This window comes from Chinchilla lanigera, unplaced genomic scaffold, assembly GCF_000276665.1.
Source record: "Chinchilla lanigera isolate Chin_1 unplaced genomic scaffold, ChiLan1.0 scaffold00037, whole genome shotgun sequence".
In the NCBI taxonomy this organism is placed as follows: Eukaryota; Metazoa; Chordata; class Mammalia; order Rodentia; family Chinchillidae; genus Chinchilla; species Chinchilla lanigera.
Window position 1 is genome coordinate 13,729,633 of NW_004955438.1, and position 20,842 is coordinate 13,750,474.

The 20,842-nt window shown below is 37.3% G+C and overlaps 1 protein-coding gene across 2 annotated transcripts in view; it reads right to left on the reverse strand.

Annotated features, from left to right (window-relative positions):
* Positions 1 to 2,267: 2,267 nt before the first annotated feature.
* Ppp4r3a (protein phosphatase 4, regulatory subunit 3A) overlaps positions 2,268 to 20,842 on the reverse strand; it is a 37,290-nt gene continuing 18,715 nt past the window's right edge. The window contains exons 5-15 of one of the 2 annotated variants that reach the window (XM_005390305.2): positions 17,840 to 17,917; positions 17,611 to 17,727; positions 17,081 to 17,197; positions 14,743 to 14,874; positions 14,537 to 14,639; positions 12,830 to 12,988; positions 7,755 to 7,924; positions 6,797 to 6,939; positions 5,826 to 6,016; positions 5,168 to 5,394; positions 2,268 to 3,517 (exon numbers count right to left, since the gene is read on the reverse strand). In XM_005390305.2, coding sequence (XP_005390362.1) covers positions 3,407 to 3,517; positions 5,168 to 5,394; positions 5,826 to 6,016; positions 6,797 to 6,939; positions 7,755 to 7,924; positions 12,830 to 12,988; positions 14,537 to 14,639; positions 14,743 to 14,874; positions 17,081 to 17,197; positions 17,611 to 17,727; positions 17,840 to 17,917 — 1,548 coding nt within the window. In that variant the 3' untranslated portion in view covers positions 2,268 to 3,406. Of the gene's footprint in view, positions 3,518 to 5,167; positions 5,395 to 5,825; positions 6,017 to 6,796; positions 6,940 to 7,754; positions 7,925 to 12,829; positions 12,989 to 14,536; positions 14,640 to 14,742; positions 14,875 to 17,041; positions 17,198 to 17,610; positions 17,728 to 17,839; positions 17,918 to 20,842 lie in introns of both variants that reach the window. The other variant, XM_005390304.2, reaches the window with a different exon arrangement.

The window sequence follows — 20,842 nt, forward strand, 5'->3', positions numbered from 1 at the left end:
CCATCCACCCACCCAGTAAAAACTTTTATAATGCTCTTGCTTGAAACAGATTATGGCAGTAAAAGTTAATGTAACCTCTAAATAAAAGTTTTGGAGGAAGCCGGAGGCTAGCGGCCAGCTAAAACTAGAGAGCAAGACTCTTATCTCAAAAACAAAATTTGAGGGTCCTAAATTCTCCTCTGAATGGATTTTATTTATTGTGGCACTGGGGATTGAACCCAGGGTAATCACACCAAGCTACATCACAGGACCTTTTATTTGTCAGGGTCTTGCTAAGTCATTAAGTTGCCCAGGCTGGGCTTGAATTTGTAATTCTCCTGCCTCAGCTTCCCAGAGTGCTGAGATTACAGCATGTTGCCACACCTGCCGAAGAGATTTTGATATTGCTCTTTCTTCATAGTAAATCCTAGAATCTGCAGACAATCTTAAATTTTTCACTGAAACCATTTCAATTTGTTGCTGTTCTAATCTTGTAAACCTCACAAAGACTACTGCCTAACTAGGTTAAAAATAGTAGTAAGAAATGTTTCCCTCCGCTCTACGCCTCCTCTCCATTTCCAAATTCACTAACACTGAATTGCAAATTGGAGTTCTGGGAACTACATACAGGATCTGAGTACAACCAGCAGGGAAAAAACGTCGGACATCATTCTATTAAAAAATGCCAGGCTAGTATTTTTGGAGGAGAGGATGCCAAAGTGTTTCCTGCAGTAATTATCTTTTTTTCAGAAACTACTGGGTAATCACTTGAGATGTTTCAATTTTTTTGGTGGGGGCGGCAGTGTGGGGGAACGAACCCAGGGCTTTGACATACTAGGCAACTGCTCTCCCATGTCATTTTAAACACTGCAAAATGAGCAAAAGAACCAACTGGTATCAGTAATTAGGAAAGTTTAAAACTCCATTTACATCAGTTACCAAAATAGCACTTAGGATTAAGAGTGTCAACTTCCGGGCCGGAAGAGTGACGTGTGCTTTGCATGCGTGAGGTCCAGAGCTCAATTCCCATCAGGTGAACTGTCAATTCAAGGCTTGCATTTCTTGCAATTTCTTGCCAACGGCATTCCTTCATGAGATGACAACCTATTTCAGACTTTTCTCAAAATACTATGCCAATACTTCTGTCAGGTTTCTATTTAAAAGAAACCATAATTTTAAAAAAATCACTAATTACTAAGGAAAAGCGACTCCTTTTTGAGACCGTCTCGCTGTGTAGTCCAGGCTGGCCCCAAATTTGCAGGGATCAAGCCTCAGCCTCCTGAGTGCTGGGATTACAGGCGTGAGTCACCACACCTGGCTCCTTTATCCAAAATCCTCAGAACACCAAAGCAAGTATTTCAAGATTCAGTCAGAAAGGTCACTTTAAACTGTACGTTTAAGACACAATCATTTCTTGACATGGATTTTCATAAATAACTCAGATCTGACTTTTCCTTATTAGCAAGGTAAGTTTATTAACTTCAATTTTTTTTTGTTCTCATTTTGAGACAAGGTCTCACTATGTAATTCCGGCTAGCCTCAAACTTGTGCTGATCCTCCTGCCTCAGCCACCTGAGTGCTGAGACTGCAGGTATGAGCCACTATGCCTAGCTTTAACTTCACTTAATAGTCAGAAATCTGTGACTCAGCTGTATGGTCTAGTGAAATATATGAATTCTCAGTTAATTATGCTCTCCAAGTCTATTATTTACTAAGAAGTAAGCAGAGAAGCTTAGAAGCTCACAGGAATTTTCCAGGATACTCAAGAGTATATTCTTAATATAGTATCCTCTCCGAAATTATGTTTTATTCATATTTGCAAATATATTCTTCAGTAACTTCTAAATTCACTTCAAAAAGGGTATGTGAACTGGGATCCTTATTTCCATTTCCTTGAAAATCTTTATTACACTGACCATAACAAAAAGAACCCACTTAAAAATACTTTGTTTTGGGTGTTACTTAGTTCTTTGCAATGTTGGGATAGAACCCAGGGCTACATGCATGTTAGGCAAGTGGCAGGTGCTTTACAACTAAGCTTAACTCCAGACCCTAAAATACTGTTTTGTTTTTTGCAGTATTGGCGATTGAGCTGAGGGCCTTGTACATCCTAGGCAAGTGTTCTAGCACTGAGCTACACATCGCAGTCCCCCAAACACATAAGGTAGCATCTGATGGTTCTCAGGTATTTATATTTAGGAACCACCAATTACAACTCAAACTGGTATTCCAAAGGAAGTAGTTTTAAAAAAAAGAAGAAAAGAAACATACAACTTAAACAATTTCTCTTACTCTTTACTTTTCTTTTATTATTCAAAAGTCAAATGTTATTTTTAAATCATCCATCCTCAATTTTGATTTAATGTACCGTCATTTCCCCAAGATATGAAATTTCAGAATCTCTTTGGAATACTAATTTCATGTTTCTAGGTTTAACAAAACTGTTGAAGTTTTAAATTCTACTCTATTTCCCTGAAATCTCAAGACAGTTGCTGATGTAAATTTTAATATAAAATATTTAGTCACAAAATAGTATTGCTTTTGTGTGCACAGAGTTGTAAGATTACTTTGCTCTTGTCAATAAAACTATACCATCTTTCATAAAACTCTAAACAAATTAAGAGCTGTGATGCAGAACAAAAATTACACATGGTCAAACAGGTACCAGCACAACGTTAGGTATATTACATCAAAAAATGTTTTAATGGTCCCAAATATATATATTCAACAACTAAGCATACACTCAGGGGAGGAAAAAAAATCAGAAACAAAGTCAAACAAACAAAAAAATTATGACACAAATGACCACATCTAGAATTCCACTCAATCTTTAATCAAGTAGGGACAAATCCCCACTTAAAAAAAAAAATCTGCAGTTTGAAGGGCAAAGGGAACAGATAAAAAAGAGGAAACTTTATATTTGCCCCTCCCCCACAGAGGTTTTCCAAATCAGCTGTTGCTTGACTAAAATGTTCAGAATGTACGATTTTAAAGGCAGGTCTCTTTATACAAAGAAACTGCTGGCATTCTTAACTACTGAAGAACTAGGGCAGAAAGGCCCATTCTTCTGAGTCTCAAACATGGTCCGAGAAAGCATGTTCTGATTGTAGCAACTGACCAGTCAATCCAGAGTTCCACTTACACAATCCCTGCCCTGTTGGCTTTTTGTTTCCATTTCCTTCCCTGAGAAAAGGGCAATGTGTGGTCCAGGCTGGAGAGCTCAAAGGCTTAAGTCTTTCCCCTAAACGCATGGTATCCCCTCCTCCTGCTCCACTGAATTGGCACTTGATGAGCAGAAGCCAAGTGTGCGAAGCTGAGTGTGTCAGTCCTTCACGAGAGACCACTGCGCTCTGCTGTGGATTTGTAGTGGGGGAGGGGTAGAGAACCAGTTCTGTCAACAGGTACTAATCAGAGGCAGTTGCCATTATTATGACTCAAATTTTGCTTTCTTTGACAATGGTGGTGTCTCTTCCTTGTCTTCATCCTCATCATCATCCTCATCATCATCAGGATAATCTACCAGACCCACGAGGCCTCCCTGTTTAGAAAGAAGGATGATTTAAAGAACAGAAAACAAAACAGGACATTTAAAAATACCTCTGGAGAATATCTTCTACCTAAACCTCAGTAACTGGTTAGTTCTGGGTAGTGGGATTATATGGAAATGAAATTATTTTTCATGTATTTCCTAGATTTTTCTTTGCTGTCTCTCTTTTTTGGTCTTTTTGAGACAGGGTCTTGCTACGAAGTTCAGACTGGCCTTGAGCTGACTCTGTAGCCCAGGCTGATCTCGAATTCACAACAACCCCTGGCTCAGCCTCCTGAGTGCTGGGATTACATGTGTGAGCACCACACCTGGCTGATTTTTCATATAAAGATATAAATAAGGGAAATCTTTTAATTGCCAAAATAAAAAATGTAACTTACTATACTAGCAAATCATCCAAGAGATACAAACATTAGTGAATTAAAATTGTTGTAAGAAAGACCTAAAACTGCACAAATTTATTTTAAAATGTAAAGTCTAAAATGGTATCAGAATACAAACTGCTGGAGCCAGGGATGGTGGCACACACCTGTAATCCCAGCACTCCGGAGGCTGAAGCTGAGGCTGAGGCAGAGGCTGAGGCAGAGGCTGAGGCAGAGGCTGAGGCAGGAGGATCGTAAGGTTCGAGACCAGCCTGGGCTACAAAGTGAGCTCAAGGCCAGCCTGAACTGCATAGCAAGACCCCGTCTCAAAAAGACCGGGAAAAAAAAAAAAAAAAAAAAAAAAAGAAAGAAAGAAAGAATACGAACTACCAAAGGTACTGCCCCAAATAAGAGCCGACAGGATACAGACAGTCATCTACTCTTTTCCTTTCTCATTATTTCATCCAGGTTCCTTTCAGTCCTACTCCTTTCCCAGAACCCACCCAGCCCCAGCTATTTGGATGGTGTGGACACAGCTCCTTGCTCAGTGCATACTCAGCCTGCCCCTTATTTCAGCAAGCCTCGGCTTTACTTCCTGGCCCTCAGGGGTTTCCTGCTCACTCAGAAGAAAACAGATCTGGGGCTGGGGATTTAGCTCAGTGGCACAGCGCCTGTTTGGCAAGCGCAAGGTAGTGAGTTCCACTCTTGGTACCTGGGGGGGGTGGGGGGGAAGAAAACAGATCTGATGGACATTATATTTCTGGTGTAGATCAAAGATTCCCAAATGCCAGTGTGTTAACTTTTAGCCTAATAATTAATGTATCTTATGTCTTTAAAGAAAAATAAAAGGGTAGTAAAATGGCAGCTTGAATTACTGTTTCTATTTGGAGATATCTTTTCTAACTTTTTAGTACTCAATTTTTGTTCCTTTCTTATGTAAAATGTGCTAACAGGTAGCTGGCACCCTGGACTACATAGTGAATTCATGGTCAACCAGAACTATACAGCAAGATCTTGTCTCAGAAAAACAAAACCAAAAAAACCCACAAACCAACCAACCAACCAAATTCAGACTTTGCCATTGGTCCTACGGAACTTTCAGAAATTTCTCACTGGTAAGCTCGGGTGATGGTGGTAGGGACAACTCATCTTCTGATTCACGAATATTTAATTGGTTTCAGAAGAGGTAGCTGGAGCAGTCTCAGTTGTAACAATTATTGTTGAGAAAGCTTGGATCAAGCAGGAAAGGGCACAACGGATTCCCAGAGTCACAATGTACCTTTGTGGTAATAGCTGCCGTCTGAGATGTGCTCTTAGGGACGGATCCAGGAGAGCCTGGAGACCCTGGGGACCCAGGGGACCCTGGAGAACCAGGCAGGTTTGCTGCAGGTGACTGGCTGGTGAGGTTAGTCTTTGTTCCGCTGGACAGGGAAAGCTTGAAACTTGGGCTCTGCCGTCCAGAAAGATTTGTTTTCAAAAGCACCTCCTTTTCTTCACTTTCTTTCACTAAAAATGATAACATGGTCAGTAATTGTCACGCATGCTCATTCTTTTTACAATCTCCTAAATGAAGCGACACAAACACATCATTAACCAGAAAATAGGATTAACCAGTTTAGTCCTCTGCTCAGGAGTAAGTCTTTAGTTCAGCTTATTTACAAAACCTAAGAAAATACTAGATACCATTATCCACTGAATTTTACAACGGAAAAGGAAAAGCCTTCAGCATCATGCTCAGTACCCTAACTTTCTTGAGATACGTTCTCCTTATTCACCCAACTCAAGAAAGCTTAGTTTACACCTTCACAGCACAGCGAGGAATTCAGCCATGCGCTATAATGCAAGTCTTCACGCTGTCAGCACACCAACTATATGTTCATTATTTTGTCAAAAACCAAAAAAACCTAGAGTGAGAAAAATTCACTCTTTCAACCTACATTTCTTCCTTTCCATGAATTTACTTATTGGATCCATAATATCATCATCGTTTTTAGTTTTGTCGGATGGAGATACTACAGGTTCCCCATCTTCCATGTCGTCCTCATCTGTGTTAAACCACATCTCTTCTTCATCTTCTAGTGTTCTAGCATCTCGTCGGTATCGATGATTCCTTAAAATGGAACGCATGCTATTGAAAAAGAAAAAAAAGTAAATATACTCATTTTTGCTAAAGGTAGTCTTCAAACTGTCTTCCAGAAGTAGATACAGCCTTAATAGGTTAATGGGGATGAACAGTTGTGTACGTGTAGAGGCTGATGAAAAACAGCCTTTCCAAACATGTAACTAAAAACCACTCCCACCATATCTAGTATTCACTAAACTTCGTATCATACATTATACAGTTACAAAACAGTTATTAAACTTGTTTAACATTAGGAATTAATAAGCCAGGGATGATGCTTGTAATCCCAGTGCTCTAGGAGGCACAGCAGGAAGATCCCAAGTTTGAGTCTAGACCAGTGACTTAGTAAGACTCTGTCTCAAAATAAAAATAAAAAAATAAAGAGGGCTGGGGATACAGTTCAGTGGAAAGGCCTTGAGTTCAACCCCCAGTGCTGGGAAATAAACAAGGAATTAACAAGTAATAGCCTACAGACTCAGGAATACACTACAAATGTGAACCTGGGCACTGAGAAAAATGTATGAGATTGTAAAGACTAAGACGCAATTCAAAGCAATTACTATAATACTCTGACTTAATCCTGAACAGCCGGAGCCTCAAGGCCACCTATGCATTGGTGGCTGCAGATCACACTAGCATTTATCGATACCTTCAGGAAAAGACTAGGGCTTCTGCCTACTACCTGCCTATTTCCCCTTTTCCTGCCAAGCCAAAGACCAAACAAAGAGCCACCACTACACAGCGTGTTGCTAAATGAAGAACAGGTTCAAATATATGGCAATTTACCTGTCGAGTTTGGGGTTGTCTTGCCTTTCTCTTTGTTGTTCGAATCTCAGTTTTAACCCCTTAAATGTCTGTACATAATCTACATCTTCCAGTGCTTTCCAGTAATTTTCAATTACGTGAGCAGTTAATGATTTAATATCTTCCTACAGAAAAGAATTATCAATGAAATGAGATATGAAAATGCCATTTTAGTAAGATAAGACTTTAGTAAATTCATAAAAATTCACCAAAAATAGTAATATACACTGGCTACCCTCAGCAATCTCTAATTTTTGGTACACCTTAGAAGTGCCCATTGGTCTTTCCAAAGTAAACAGCCAGGTCTCATCCTAAGTGATTCTGATTCCCAAAGTCTGGGCATTTTGCTGCTGCTGTTGTTGTTATTATTATTATTATTTGGTGCTAAGGAACAAACCCAGGACCCATCACATGCTAGGCAAGTGCTCTACCACTGAGCTACATCCCACACTAGGGCATGTGTATTTTAACATTATGCCACAGAAAAGTCTGTGAGTAGTAGTAATCGTTGCACAACAACATGAGAGTACTTTGTCACTAGATTATACACTTAAAAATGTTCAAAATGACAAATTTTATGTTATGTATATTTTACATAATTCTAAAAAGGGGCATTAGCAGAGATAATTTTGCCAGCTTAACATCCATAGTTCACTATACTAAAGAATCGAAGTTTATTATGAAATTGTTCTTTAGAAATGTGAAAGAAAAATACTTGCATATTTATCTATCACCTGAAAGTTTCTTAAAATTATTACTGTGGCAGTGTTAAGTCAATTCTCAAACTATACTACGAAGATTGCTAAGATAAATCTCTCACAAACTTCTGGTAACTTTGCCTGTAAGACATTTTCTTCAAACACAATAATCTCAAACCAGTAATGCATAATTGATTTTCTCAATTAAGACCAAAATTCTAATTAAAAAATATAGGACCTACCACTCTAATAAATTCAAACATTTCTATTATGGCAGAGTTCATCAGATTGTAGCGGGATCCATTGTTGAGAAATGCTTTGACTACAGGTTCAAACAGAAAACTTTTCATTATGTAGCGGTTATAAAACTCATCTTTTAATCCAATAATTTTTCTCTTAAAACGAAGGGCACCTGAAACACAGAGGCATTGTTGTTTGAAACCATACACCACACTTCCATATTTTAGACTTACCAAACCACAACACCTGGTTAACAAACATCAGTAATTCTTCATACACAGCAGCATGTTAGGACTTCCAGAAATATAAACCTCAAGACAAGCGTTCTAAAAGTGTTACCAGAAAGTGTATTCTGAAAGTAGTGTATGTCATCATAGAACACAAGTCTTAGAAAGCCAGAAAAATTCTGGAAATAAAGCACTTACTAATGTCCAAGAAGTTAATGTACATCTCAAATAAGAGCTAAGACAAATGAATTAACCTATTATCCTCACCTACTTAAGATGAAAAAATCCTGAACATTTCCTGTCATACACTTTTAAAGCAACAGATAAACCAGTATGTTTAGAAGGGCAATCCACTGTATAATAATCTTCAATAATTTTGGACACTCTTTTTTTGTTTTACATCATAGTTGATGAACTAACATTGGCTTATTTTGTGAATGTGGTTATAGAAATGCTACAAGCCCACAAAAATCTGCATGACCCAAAATTTGCCTTCCCGTATTTTAGAAATAAATTTAGAGGATGTGATTTAAAATGTAGTCCTCCATGCTTATTGTAGCGAGTATGCTTTTTAATTTTTTCCTAGTTTTCCTTTTTATAATTAATCAGGCTTTAACTTACAGATTAACAGGTATATTTGCAACTTGAGGTATGGGGAGTTACTTAAGTCACCATTCGTCAAGATCCAAATATACTCAGACAGCTAGACTTTAACAAAGCCCTATTTACCTACGTGGAAGTATCAGTAAGTTAATGCCCCAGTTATTGTAAACAGTTCAAAAAAGCATACTCACTTCATGCAGTCACATCGTCTTCGGTTGGCAAGATTAAATATTGTGTTTGTATTATGGTTTCTTTGGAGATCATGGAAGTGGCTCGTTAAACTGCCAATTTGCTATTAATCAAGTCCTTCATGAGCAGGTAGCCAGGCAACCATGCTGACACGGTTTCTGGGTGGGAAGGCAGAGGAGTAAAGCAGCTCAATTTTTCTTTAGTTGGCAGAAAAGAGGTCCACAAGTGAATGCCCAATGAAGTACAGTTGATTATAAACTGCCAGAACAATCCAACTTATTTAAGAGTGTATCTTCCTAAAGAAACACTCTGGGCAGGGAGTTTCAAAGTAAGTTTATAGAATAAAAACTGCATTTTGCTTTTTAGGTTACTGAATTTTTTTTAAAAAACAAACTTGAAGACATTTTAAACAATAAGAGGCATCTTTCTGAATGAAGTCAAAGCCTAATAAGGGTTTATTTTCTAAAGCAGTGATTTTAGTGTTTTCTTTTTCAACGTTATTTGACAAAGGAATTTAGTGACTTTTTAGAATAAAATACTTAGCTCTCATGCTAAAGGCCAAATTTTAAGCTCTCAGTAATAAGGCAAGAGCTGCTGGTCTAACAATCGGTACTCCAACTTTTAGGCTTTATGGAGACTTGTGTCCTACCAAACACACACTCACCAACCCTTCTGGTCTGCATGCAAGTCCTAGGTAAGTGAAAAAGAAACTTCTCCCTTCCTGGAATTCACTAAGATCATGCCACACAGAGGTACCCCTATGTCCTCAAAGACACTCCTACCCAGAAACTGCTGATATAGATAGAATAAAAAGTTACTTTCAAAATTTTAACAGTGAGTTCCATCAAGTCAAGTCATTCAAAGAAGAACAGAGAAGCTTCTGGGATAGGCCAGATTGGCATAACCACAGCACTTTCAATGTAAAGGGCATTTTGCTTTCACTCACATTGCTAACTTCCATTGTGAACATGACAGGAATATCTTGTGCTCAATTTCAATAATCTCTTCTTTTAAAAAATTTGTCTTACACAGCAGGAGACTGCATGTAGTTAATTACCTCATATGTAACTAACAATAGTTGAATAAAAGACTGCAACAAAGCTTTTCAAAATTTTATTCCTTTTACAGATTTCTATATTTCTAATACCACCACCGTCAACAAAGTAAGAGGCAGACAACACACAAAAGATGAGGCTTAATGGACTACTATGGAAGATCCAAGAATCTTGAAAAAGCTAAGGAAAGAGACTGATTGAGTCAGTTACCTATCCTGTAAAGACTCAGTTTAGAGAGGATTGTTTTATTTACATCTTTGCTTTCTTGTCTTTAAATATGGTAAGGTTTAGCAATTAAGAAACAAAAGATACAAAGAAAGTCCTCAATCTCTGTATACTTAATTGTTCATTTTATAAACTTACGCACATCTAAACTTACAACATTCTTTTAAAAATGCTATGCCTAGTATTTTTTCAATGTAAACTTTTCTCAGGAGATCCACAAATACTTTGCATTTTCCCCAATTTATATTCAGTTCTTAACAAACCATGATAAACATACTATAAGGCCAGTCCCTATTCTTAATGACTACTATCTTCTCTTAAACCTGGAAGACTGGCTCACCAAGAAGTCATTTGAGGAAGAGGTGTAATGATGCAACCTGTTTATCAAGTATGAACAGCAACAGGGTATTAACTAAGATCATGCTAGCACCGTGCCTAACAATACAAACTTTCATTTACTTGTACTGATTCTCTCCATAGTTCTCAAAATCTGACAAAATTTCTTTATAGTACTACAAGAAAAATAACAAGATGAAACTAAAGAGAAGACCTCCTTTTCAGCTGCATGTCCTGCCATTCTCCCAACTGGACTCACGTGTCCTACCTATAGCAAAACGACACAGCATACTCGCACACACAGTATCTTAACTGCGTATTCAACCGAGAATGGCATTCTCCTGTGACCATTACCAAGACAAACCCAAATCACCACTATTGTGGGATTTTTTTTTTTTAAATTTCATAGTTTAGATTTTCATTGTGCTTCCAAGTGTACCTTCATGTAGTACTTAAGCTGAATTTTGACTTTTTTTTTTTTTTTTTCCCCCGGTACCAAGAATCAAATTCACGACCTTGCGCTTGCCAGGCAGGCGCTGTGCCGCTGAGCTAAATCCCCAGACCCAGTATTTTGACTTTTGTAAGACCCACTTGTCCTAATGAGCTGACTCCCATGACAGCTGAGCCCAAGAATTAATCATCTTAATATCTTAATTAAATCTAAGATGCCACTGATTGCAAAAAATTTTTTTACTAACAAAAAACAAAGCTACCAAATATGTCATACCATTAACTGTAAGACTCACTTGATTTCAGAGATAATAAATGTGTAAAAATGCACATCTCAGAATCAAATGAGCACAGCAGTGTTTAATTTACTTGGTAAAATAGAATCGCTTAAGCTTACTCATTTATTCAGTTTTCCAGTACCACTGGCTCAAACTCCCTTTACCATGCTCAAACAAAACGCTCTATGCTGCCACTAAAGAACAATTCAGAGTTATGAACTCTAATGTGGGTTTGGAGCTCTCCTTTTCTGATAGATGTATTAGGAAAATGAGTATGATTTTATTTTATTTTTGGCTTTTTTACGAGATAGGGTCTCTATATTTTGTGTACGCTGGCTCTGAACTCTCTATATAGCCCACGCTGGCCTTGAACTGAAGGTGAGCCTTCCAAGTGCTGAGATTAGAGGCATGTGCCACCACACCCAGCATGAGTAGGACTTTTAAAGTTCTTTTTATGTGCTGAGCTGATAGATACAAAAAATGGTAAGGTAGAACTAAAATAATGAAGTTAATTTTAGTAGCCCTACCTATTACTTTTGGCTGAAAACCATTCTGAAGCAACATTAAAGACCCTGGATAATCAGCAGAAAGTAAATGAGCTGAGTATCTACAGGCTGGAAAAAAGAAAATATGCTCTGACCAAATGTATCTCCAGTACATAATGCAGTTAGTTCATAGTCTAGACTGAAAAATCTAAGTCAAGAAACATGACAAATATCACACTGTTAGAAAGTTAAATTTTAAGGAAACCTTTAACTATGATTCCTTGAAGAAACAACAAAACACCCCAACTTACCTTTAAAAACCAAAAGGCAAAAAGCTAGCTACCAACAGGTATTTCTCACAGGAGCTCCCAGGACACCCCTAACCTTGGCCTGCCAACTTCCCAACAAGGACAGTTTAAACATGGAGACTCATTACCTGAAAAGTCTGGGTGCTGTATGACCAAGAACACCATGGGTTAACCTATTTTCAATTCAGAATTATATTTCACTGCAAAAAGCTATAGTTTTAACAACACTGTAAAAGTCCACTTAAAAAATCTCACATAGAACTATGAAAATTCTCGTTTTAAAAGACTTTTTCTAGGGCTGGGGATGTAGCTCAGTGGTAGAGTATATGCTTATTTTGTTCAAGGTCCTGAGTTCAACCCCCAGCACCACCCCAACCCCACAAAAAACATTTTCTTGCTCAAGAGCCTGAAAACTCTCAGTATGATCCATAGAGCACATGTTCTGAGCCACATGTGATCTCAGTAGCATACTGCTTTTTGGGGGTGCAGGTGGGTGGGGTCTGAGACAGGGTCTTGCTATGTAGTTCAGGCTGGCTTTGAACTTGTGATCTTCCTGCCTATGGCTTTTTTTGGAGGATATTTTTCAAAAACAAAAACTGCTTTAGTTTGCAGGCTGTATAAAAACAGGCCATGGCCTGGATGTGGACAAAGCTGTATTTTGCTCCCCCAGGCTCTAATATAACTCAGGTCCTTAATATAATTTCTGGATGCTCTCTAAGCCCTTTGCTGCACATGAATGAGAGAGGGAAATCAGCTGCTCAAAGTGGCAAAACTATACAATCAGTGTACAGAGTAAGTATGGGGCCTACTTTCCCCACCTATAATTAGTTATCATTTCTTCCTAGGCAATATCATCAAAAACTATAAAAACATGATTAATATATAAAGATAATAAACAAGTGCATCAGAAGCAACACTTACACAATGCCAAGAACGCATGCTTGGAGGCCATAAGGACCAGCACTCTCCGGAGGATGTCCTTGTTGATAATGTAGTTCTTTATGTGGTAGGTGTGGTGCTCCACACAAAACGTGAGCAACTCCAACACAAGGGCCAACAACTGCGCAGTCTGAAAGTCATCTAAAATACACAAAGCGTGGTTGTGTACAGGTCAATACACGTGCACACACAGGAGGGTATGCCAGACACGCCTCATCTCTGGCTCAGTCACCCTCTCCTCACACTCATGATTTCAGTGTGTTCTGTTCCATGTGTGTTTCCTTCCTACAAGCAAGGAGTCCACGTTGAATTGTTAGTTACTGACTTACCTTTACTGTTTACCAGCCACCAGGCTTGTGAAAGTATTTTATTCACTACTATCTTTGGGAAGATATTCTGGGGATTAACTCAGGACCTCACACATGCCAGGCAAGTGTTCCACCATTGAGCTACATCTCCAGTCCTTCCTAAAAATTTTATTTTGAGACAGGGTCTTGTTAACTTGCCCAGGCTGGCCTCAAATTTACGATCTTCCTGCCTTAGCCTACCAAGTAGCTTGGATTATAGGTGTACTACTGTGCTGGCATTTTTCATTTCTCCCATTTAGCTCCCATAGATTATAGCACAACGTCTTCCATACACATTCTCAATAAATGCTGGATAAACCAAGTATGAGAGTTTGGGAAAAGGTCTCACGTTTCACCCAAACATATAGGAAAAACAAATACTCTGTTTCAAAGACTTGATTCTACAGTCACACAAAAAAGTAAAAATAGAAAAAGTATGACTGGGCAAAGGTTCCAATTCAATTTCCAGTCCCAAAAAACCAACAAACAAAAATAAGTTAACATGCATTTTCTGTAAGTGGTAGAAGTGGTATATTAAGTTAAATACACCACATAGACAATTCATATGGCAAAATAATGTATTTATTATTTCTAGGGCTTCAATAAGGCATTCCCCAACAAAGTCCCCAAAACAACAATTACTAGTACTAACACACACACAAAACGTCCTTACAGGTAAAATATAAAAATAGCTTAATACTGAGCACAAGCTTAGCTCTCCATATACATCTGGAGTATAAGCAACTTAAAAAATGAATTGTCCAGTTATTTTATTTCATCCAAGTTGATGCAGACTAAATGAAAATCACACACACACACGTTTTTTTTCAGTGTTGGGGATCAAACCCAGGGCCTCACTTATGCTAGGCAAATGCTCTATCACTGAGCTAAATCCTCAGTGTATATAAGTATTATTATTATTATGTACAAGTATTATATAAAAAGTATTATTTAAATGCAAGTATTATTTAAAAAATACAAGATTTAAAAAGTTGTTTAAAAAGTCTGAAAGCTAACAATACTTACCTCTTATTTATGTTAAACGTTTCTGTTATCTCTGATTATAGCACCTTTAAAACAAATTTTTAACTTTAACACGGCTTCTGAAAGTGTATCAGACCTGTATGTTGACCTAAATTCAAACTTTTGTTTGTGTGGTCTTTTTTGAGACAGGGTTTCACTATGCAGTTCAGGCTGGCCTTAAATTCACCATGATCCTCCTGCCTCAGCCTCCCAAGTGCTGGGAAAGGTACGTACCACCACACCTGGCAAACTTTTAAAGACTATTACTTAGTATCAACTCTGACTTTGTAATTCAAGAATAGAAAACCAACTGTCTTACCTTTACTGGGTTTGTCTTCTGTTGTATTTGCTAGTAAGGGAGCAGTAAGAACATGCATACAGTGCTTGTAGAAGAAACCCAGAAATTCAGTCTTTTCTGTTTTCTAAAAAAAATCAAAAATACTTTTGTGAACTTTAACTGCACTGGTTCCTACCAGCAAAAAATAACATACAGCTATGAAAAGAAGGAAAAATACCACGACTTACATTGGCAGTGGCTAGCATGTTCTCTGGGTCAACTAAAGTGCGAAGCAGGCCCATAAGTTGGACTGCCCCTCCAAGTTCAGGATCTGTGTCACAAATCATGTGTTCTATAATGAGGTTGATGAGTAAAATATCCTGGTGAGAAAAATACACATAGTAAGGATCACTTACTACAAGAGAGAACAGGAAAAGCACACACTAAGGCATACACTCCAGCATTACAGCTAGGTCTAGCTGTCTTGTCAACTGCAAACAAAATTCAATGACTGACTCACTTCTTTGCTAGGATCTATAGCAGTGTTTCTTTCCCTAAAGTGTGTTAGCTACAGGGTCATTAAATGGTACTGACAAAAGTTTCTTTTTCTATTATCTTTAAATTCTTCTGATAAAAGAAAAAGTTTCATTTTGATGTTTTTAGATCCTTATACTTCTCTAGTAAGTCAATCTCACTGCATTTATTTTTATGATTCCTTCTGTTTTTGGCAAATGATACCTGTTCTCAATCTGTGGAAATGCTTAAAAGTGTCCCTTTAAAATAAATGTAGGGGCTGGGGATTTAGCTCGGCAGCACAGTGCCTGCCTGGCAAGCGTGAGGTCGTGAGTTTGATTCCTGGTACCGGAAAAAAAAAAAAACCCAAAATTAAATAAATAAATAAAAATAAATAAATAAATTTAGGAGGGGGCTGGGGATATAGCTCAGTGGCACAAGCACCTGCCTAGCAAGCGCAAGGTCCTGAGTTCAATTCCCGGTCCCTCTCACCAAAAACACATAAAACAAATTTAGAAAAATAGGTGACACCCTGTATGTCTGAAATTAAGGGAAATGACAACATAGTATGTGTAGAGCACACAGAAGAACAATGGATTACACAGACTGCAAATGTCAAAGAAAATGGACTGCTGGCTTTCCTGAGGCCTTATTATGACTGATGCTCCCAGACCATTGAGTAAATAAAGATCAATGGACACATTTTCTATTCTTGTATATACAAGCAGTGGTAAGATGGACATGGACAGAGAAAATGCAGATGGTACATGGAAATGATGAGCAACAGTAGAAATCAAGAGGCCTCTGCACATGAGTAAAGTAAATATAAGTACATAGTGTTCAACTAGTGGCTTACAAGGCAACAAGTATAACCCTTAAATATTCTCCTTCTCAAGATAGAGGACTATTTCATTTAAAAAAATGTGTTATTAACATTCAACACTTCAAATTGGTACTTTTTAGCACCTACCCTAGAAGTGTACTGTAAAAAATAAACCTTAAACATAAAAAACATAGATGTCACTATTCATTCCACTTTGTTCTGACATTATAACATGTTAATTAGGATTTTCTGAAAAAGTTAACAAAGGCTATTTGCTTTTCTTTTCCAGACAGGGTTTCACCATGCAGTTCAGGCTGGCCTTGAACTCACTTTGTAGCCCAGGCTGGCCTCTAACTCGTGGCAATCCTCCTGGCCTCAGCCTCCTGAGTGCTGGGATTACAGATGTGCGCCACCACCCCGGCCTGTATCCTCATTTTTAAAAGAAATACCATAAGGCTAGAATTATGCACAGATGTTTTTTCTAAGGGTTACCTTCTTTCTCCCTCTCTATGACCTCAGGGAAGACTAGCTTAGCCTATTCTTAAGTAAAAAGTTATTTCTAAAATTTTGTGGGAGGAGGAGGAGGAAAAATAGACTCACTAGTTTAACTATCTGAAAATAAAGCAGAAAAGCATACATTTTGGACTCCTACATATGTCATGTGCCATACAATTTCTAAGCACCCTTCATATTACCAGGATATATAGTTACTTTAAAACTGATTTAGGTACCAGAATTTCTCATAAATGGTAGTGTGTATGTGTATATATGAACAAGACAACAGTTTATTCTTTATGGTTAAGAAATAGCTCCTTAAATACTTTTCAAGAACTGTGTCTCATGCCTTCATTCTTGCTGACTCAGTTATTTCTACTCCTACCTGAGTCAACATTTTCTCGGGTAGTTACTCATAATCCCACATGTTGACATGAATTGATGAAATTATTTCAATGAGACAAATCTTCAAGTTAACTTTAGAATTAAAAAGGTATGTTAAAAATTTTTGACAGAAACTAAAATTAACAAATTATTGTTGTAAGACAGTAAGTTCATAAACTAAGATAAGAGCCACATTTAGGGAGACTATAAGCCATCTGAGATATGGCTACATTTCCGCCCCCAAAGGCAATAATTTAAATCTTAAAAATGAAAGACAAACACAGCTATAGCTCCAGGTATAAATACTTACTATTAGTGCAAATAATATTTACCTTGCTGGTTATTTTTTGCTCTGTTAACTTCTTACTTACATCATCATTCTGTTGTGCCTCCTGCATGACAAACTCTCGTACCATGGATGGATTATATTCAACCAAGTATGAGAATATATCAGTAGCAGCACTTCGCACCTGTGTATCATCCATGCCCTGTAGAGAAAAAGTACTTATTCTCATGTAAGCATAAAAATACAGAATGGAACAGCTATGTAAACATCTAAAACCTAATAAATTATAACAAAATATCCCAATGTAAAAGAAAGGTTTAAGGAACTGTGTTGTAAGTAACCCTTTTGTTCCACAGATAAAATTATACTTTCTATTTTTTTTAATACTTTCTAAATCTACTCTTGTTCACTTATTAACATTTAATAGGCTTCAAAGTTAACAAATTATTAAAAATAGAGAATTCCTTTAACAGAGCATTCTCTCAATGCAGTGTAAAGGCACTAATTTTGGAATTTTATTGCTTCTTTAGCTTCATGAAACATAAATATTACATACTATTATTAAATGTAGTTTAAAAAATAATGGTAATTAAAAACGAGGAGAAACAAACTTACAAGGATGACTTCTAAAGCTGGTAATATGCCCATATTTGACAAAGTCTTGAAAAAAGCATCTCTATTTTGAGGTTGCAGCGTTTGGGAAAATGCACAAAATTCTTTCAGAAAGTTAACCTGAAATTAAGAAAAAGGTAAGTGTCAAAAAGTTAACTTGAGATTAGGGAAAATAAATGAATATAAAAGTTTTGTTTTCATCTTATGTTTTTCAGAATGTCTAATTTCTTACCAATTCCTGTCGTTTTTCCTCATCTGTTGCTTCATCTGTTAGTTGTGCAAATAAATCTGTCAAAAATTTTTCATCTTCCTGTGAAATAAAGGACAAATTTAATTATGCTAGTGGTTAAGAGTGTAAAAATATAATTTCAGCATGTGCTAAGATATAAATTGTTGTAACTAGAAAACGGAAAGATGGTACTAGCCATGCTGTCCTATCGAAGAAAGAAGATAAAGCAAAATATTAAAAACACATATATTGGAGACTCCTATCACAAAGGTTACTCTTACGTTTTGGCAAGGTTCTATTTCCTAAGACTACTTCATCGGCAGATAGTGCTTTGCAGGCCCAAAGTGGTTTTTTTAGTACAATTACTCAGCTGCTATTACAGTATGAAAGCAGTCAGACAATATTATGTAAATGAATAAGGATGGCTGTATTCCAATAAAACTTTATTTTATAAACAGCAGGCATGGCATGGCCTTAGTTTGCCAACCCATTTTTATAGACTTATATAACCTAATTTTAGAAGTTAAAGTTCTACAATCCTTCAAATGAGGCCAAAGATAAAGCTTTCTTCACCATCTCTCTTTACTAGGAATGGAACCCAGGGCCTCACACACCCCAGGCAAGTACTTGTTACCACTAAGCTACAGCTCCATCTCTTTTTGTTTTTGAGACAAGGTCTTGCTAAGTTGCCCATGGCCTCAGACTTGTGCTCCTCCTACCTGAGGCTCCTGAGTAGCTGGTACTATACCATGTGCTACCATGGCTGGCTGTTTCTCCAGGTTTTAAAGATACAGAAAACGAGGAGGGTGAGGTTGTACGCACTTGTATTCCCAACCCTTGAAAGGGTGAGTTGGGAGGATTCCAAGCTTGAGTCCTGCCTTGGCAACAGATTAAGAAACTCATTCACATCCCATAAATTTACCCACACCCAATTAACACAGAACCTTACTGGTTACCTGTTCAATTTTCCTTATCACTGTTTTTCATCAAAACTGTTCATATTTTTGTTCTATACTACACCTCAGCTAGCAGTACATTCAACATTAACTACCTTAGCCCCACATTTGATAGCCTAAATACTGTACCCGCAAGTAAGTATGAAACATCCTGCTGTAAACTTCATATTCACTATTGTAGGTGTTTAAGGAACATTTTCCGTGTGACACTAAATTAGTCGCCTATTCCTTTTCTAAAACATACAATCTGCCATACGTATTTCATTACATGGAACTCTGACCATGTTTGTTACCACATGGCATCCAACTTCAAGGCGTATCTCACACAGTGTAAGAATGTTTTATTCAGGTTGCACCTCAAAAATGTTCTTGCTCTCACAGTACTTTGGCAATAAGGGCCTAGTACCAAGAGAAACAGTAATGTAGAATTGGTGGCTAGCATTTTACAGAGTATACTGTAGGGAAGCAAAGAACGAACTTAAAATTATTTGAACTTAATCAGTAAAACTGGCATTTTACTCCTATGAAGACCAAGAAAACAGAAGTGAAAGATCTGTATCAAAGAAAAATAGGATCATACGGAACTAAAGAATAACCAAGGTTAGTACAACTCAGGACCATCCATGGAAACCAGGAAGCAAAACTGGACCAGGGGATGAAGCTCTACTAGCCAGCAACAGTTTAGTTCCTTACAAAATATTAACAGACATTGGAAGGAGACACCCTCGCTGTTATTATCTAGCCACAACACTCAATGCTGGACTGCCAATATACTTACCCGATTGTACTGCCTGTATTATACTTACATGTCTGTCTTAAATGGATTGAAAATGGCAAAGTAGTCAATATGAAATGGAATTTATTTCCATTTTTAGGAAAATGAGTTGCAAATTAAAGCATCTAAAACCCAAACATCCTAAACTTTTTGAGCACTAATATGATACTCAAAAAATTTTGGAGTTGAGAGCAGTTTTTATTTCTTTCTCTCTTTAAGAATCAAACTCAGGATCTTGTGCACTTATTTCAAATCTCAGGATTATGTTCAACCTGGAAAGTGTATACAATCTGAAAAACTGAAATCTGAAACACTTCTGATCCTCAGCACTTCCAGTAAGGGCGGCTCAACCAATATGGAAAATATTTGAATTCATGCTTTAAAAAAAGATGACAAAAACAAGGACAATAAAGAGAGATTTTCTAAAACAGAACATAGATTAGGCATACTACTTTAGTTGTCATAAATGCCACCAAGTGGCTCTGACATTTACTTGCTTTTCTATAATCAACAAATCCAAGTTTCTTATTTTTTACTTGTAGTCCTGACATCTTAAATTATTTTCCAAGTCATATCACACTTATCTGTTATTCTTACAGTGCCATGGGTATTATAGAAATAAAAACTACAGAAGAGAGAGGGTCGCAAATAACCACCTTTTTTTGCACTACATGTACACTATTTTTCCAGTTAAAACAGCAATTTACACACTATGGGATGATTGAGCTTTGAGGGTACTACAAATTCAGACTACTGGCTAGCCCTCAAAAATACTGATTGTTTTGTTTAGAACCTAGGATGCAATTCTGAAACAAGCACCCTAATAACAACAGACCTGAGAGACTGGACAAACTACAGAAAGAAAATCTGGAGTGTAATAAGCAATGATCAGTAGATATCTTTTTAAAATGCTGCTGAGTCTTACATCACGCATCTTACATGAAAGAGTTCACGTATCTTCAACTTTACAGAGTAAGGCACTGGTATCACCACCCTTCAGACGGGGAAACAGAAACTCTGACAGGTTCAGAAGGCTGTCTCAGACACATAGCAACTATCAAGTGAAAGAGTTGTGCGCTTAATTTCCCCTCCTCTCACGCATTACAAAAACATCTTTTGATACAGGTGCATGTAGATATAATTTGCCTCCTGTTCTGTTCTCATGGTACTAAACCTGGGCCTTCACTGTATCATTACCCAGGACTGCAATACATTCTATATAATTTATGTATTTAATGACCTTTCACCTGATTTCTGTCTTTTTTTTTTTTTTTT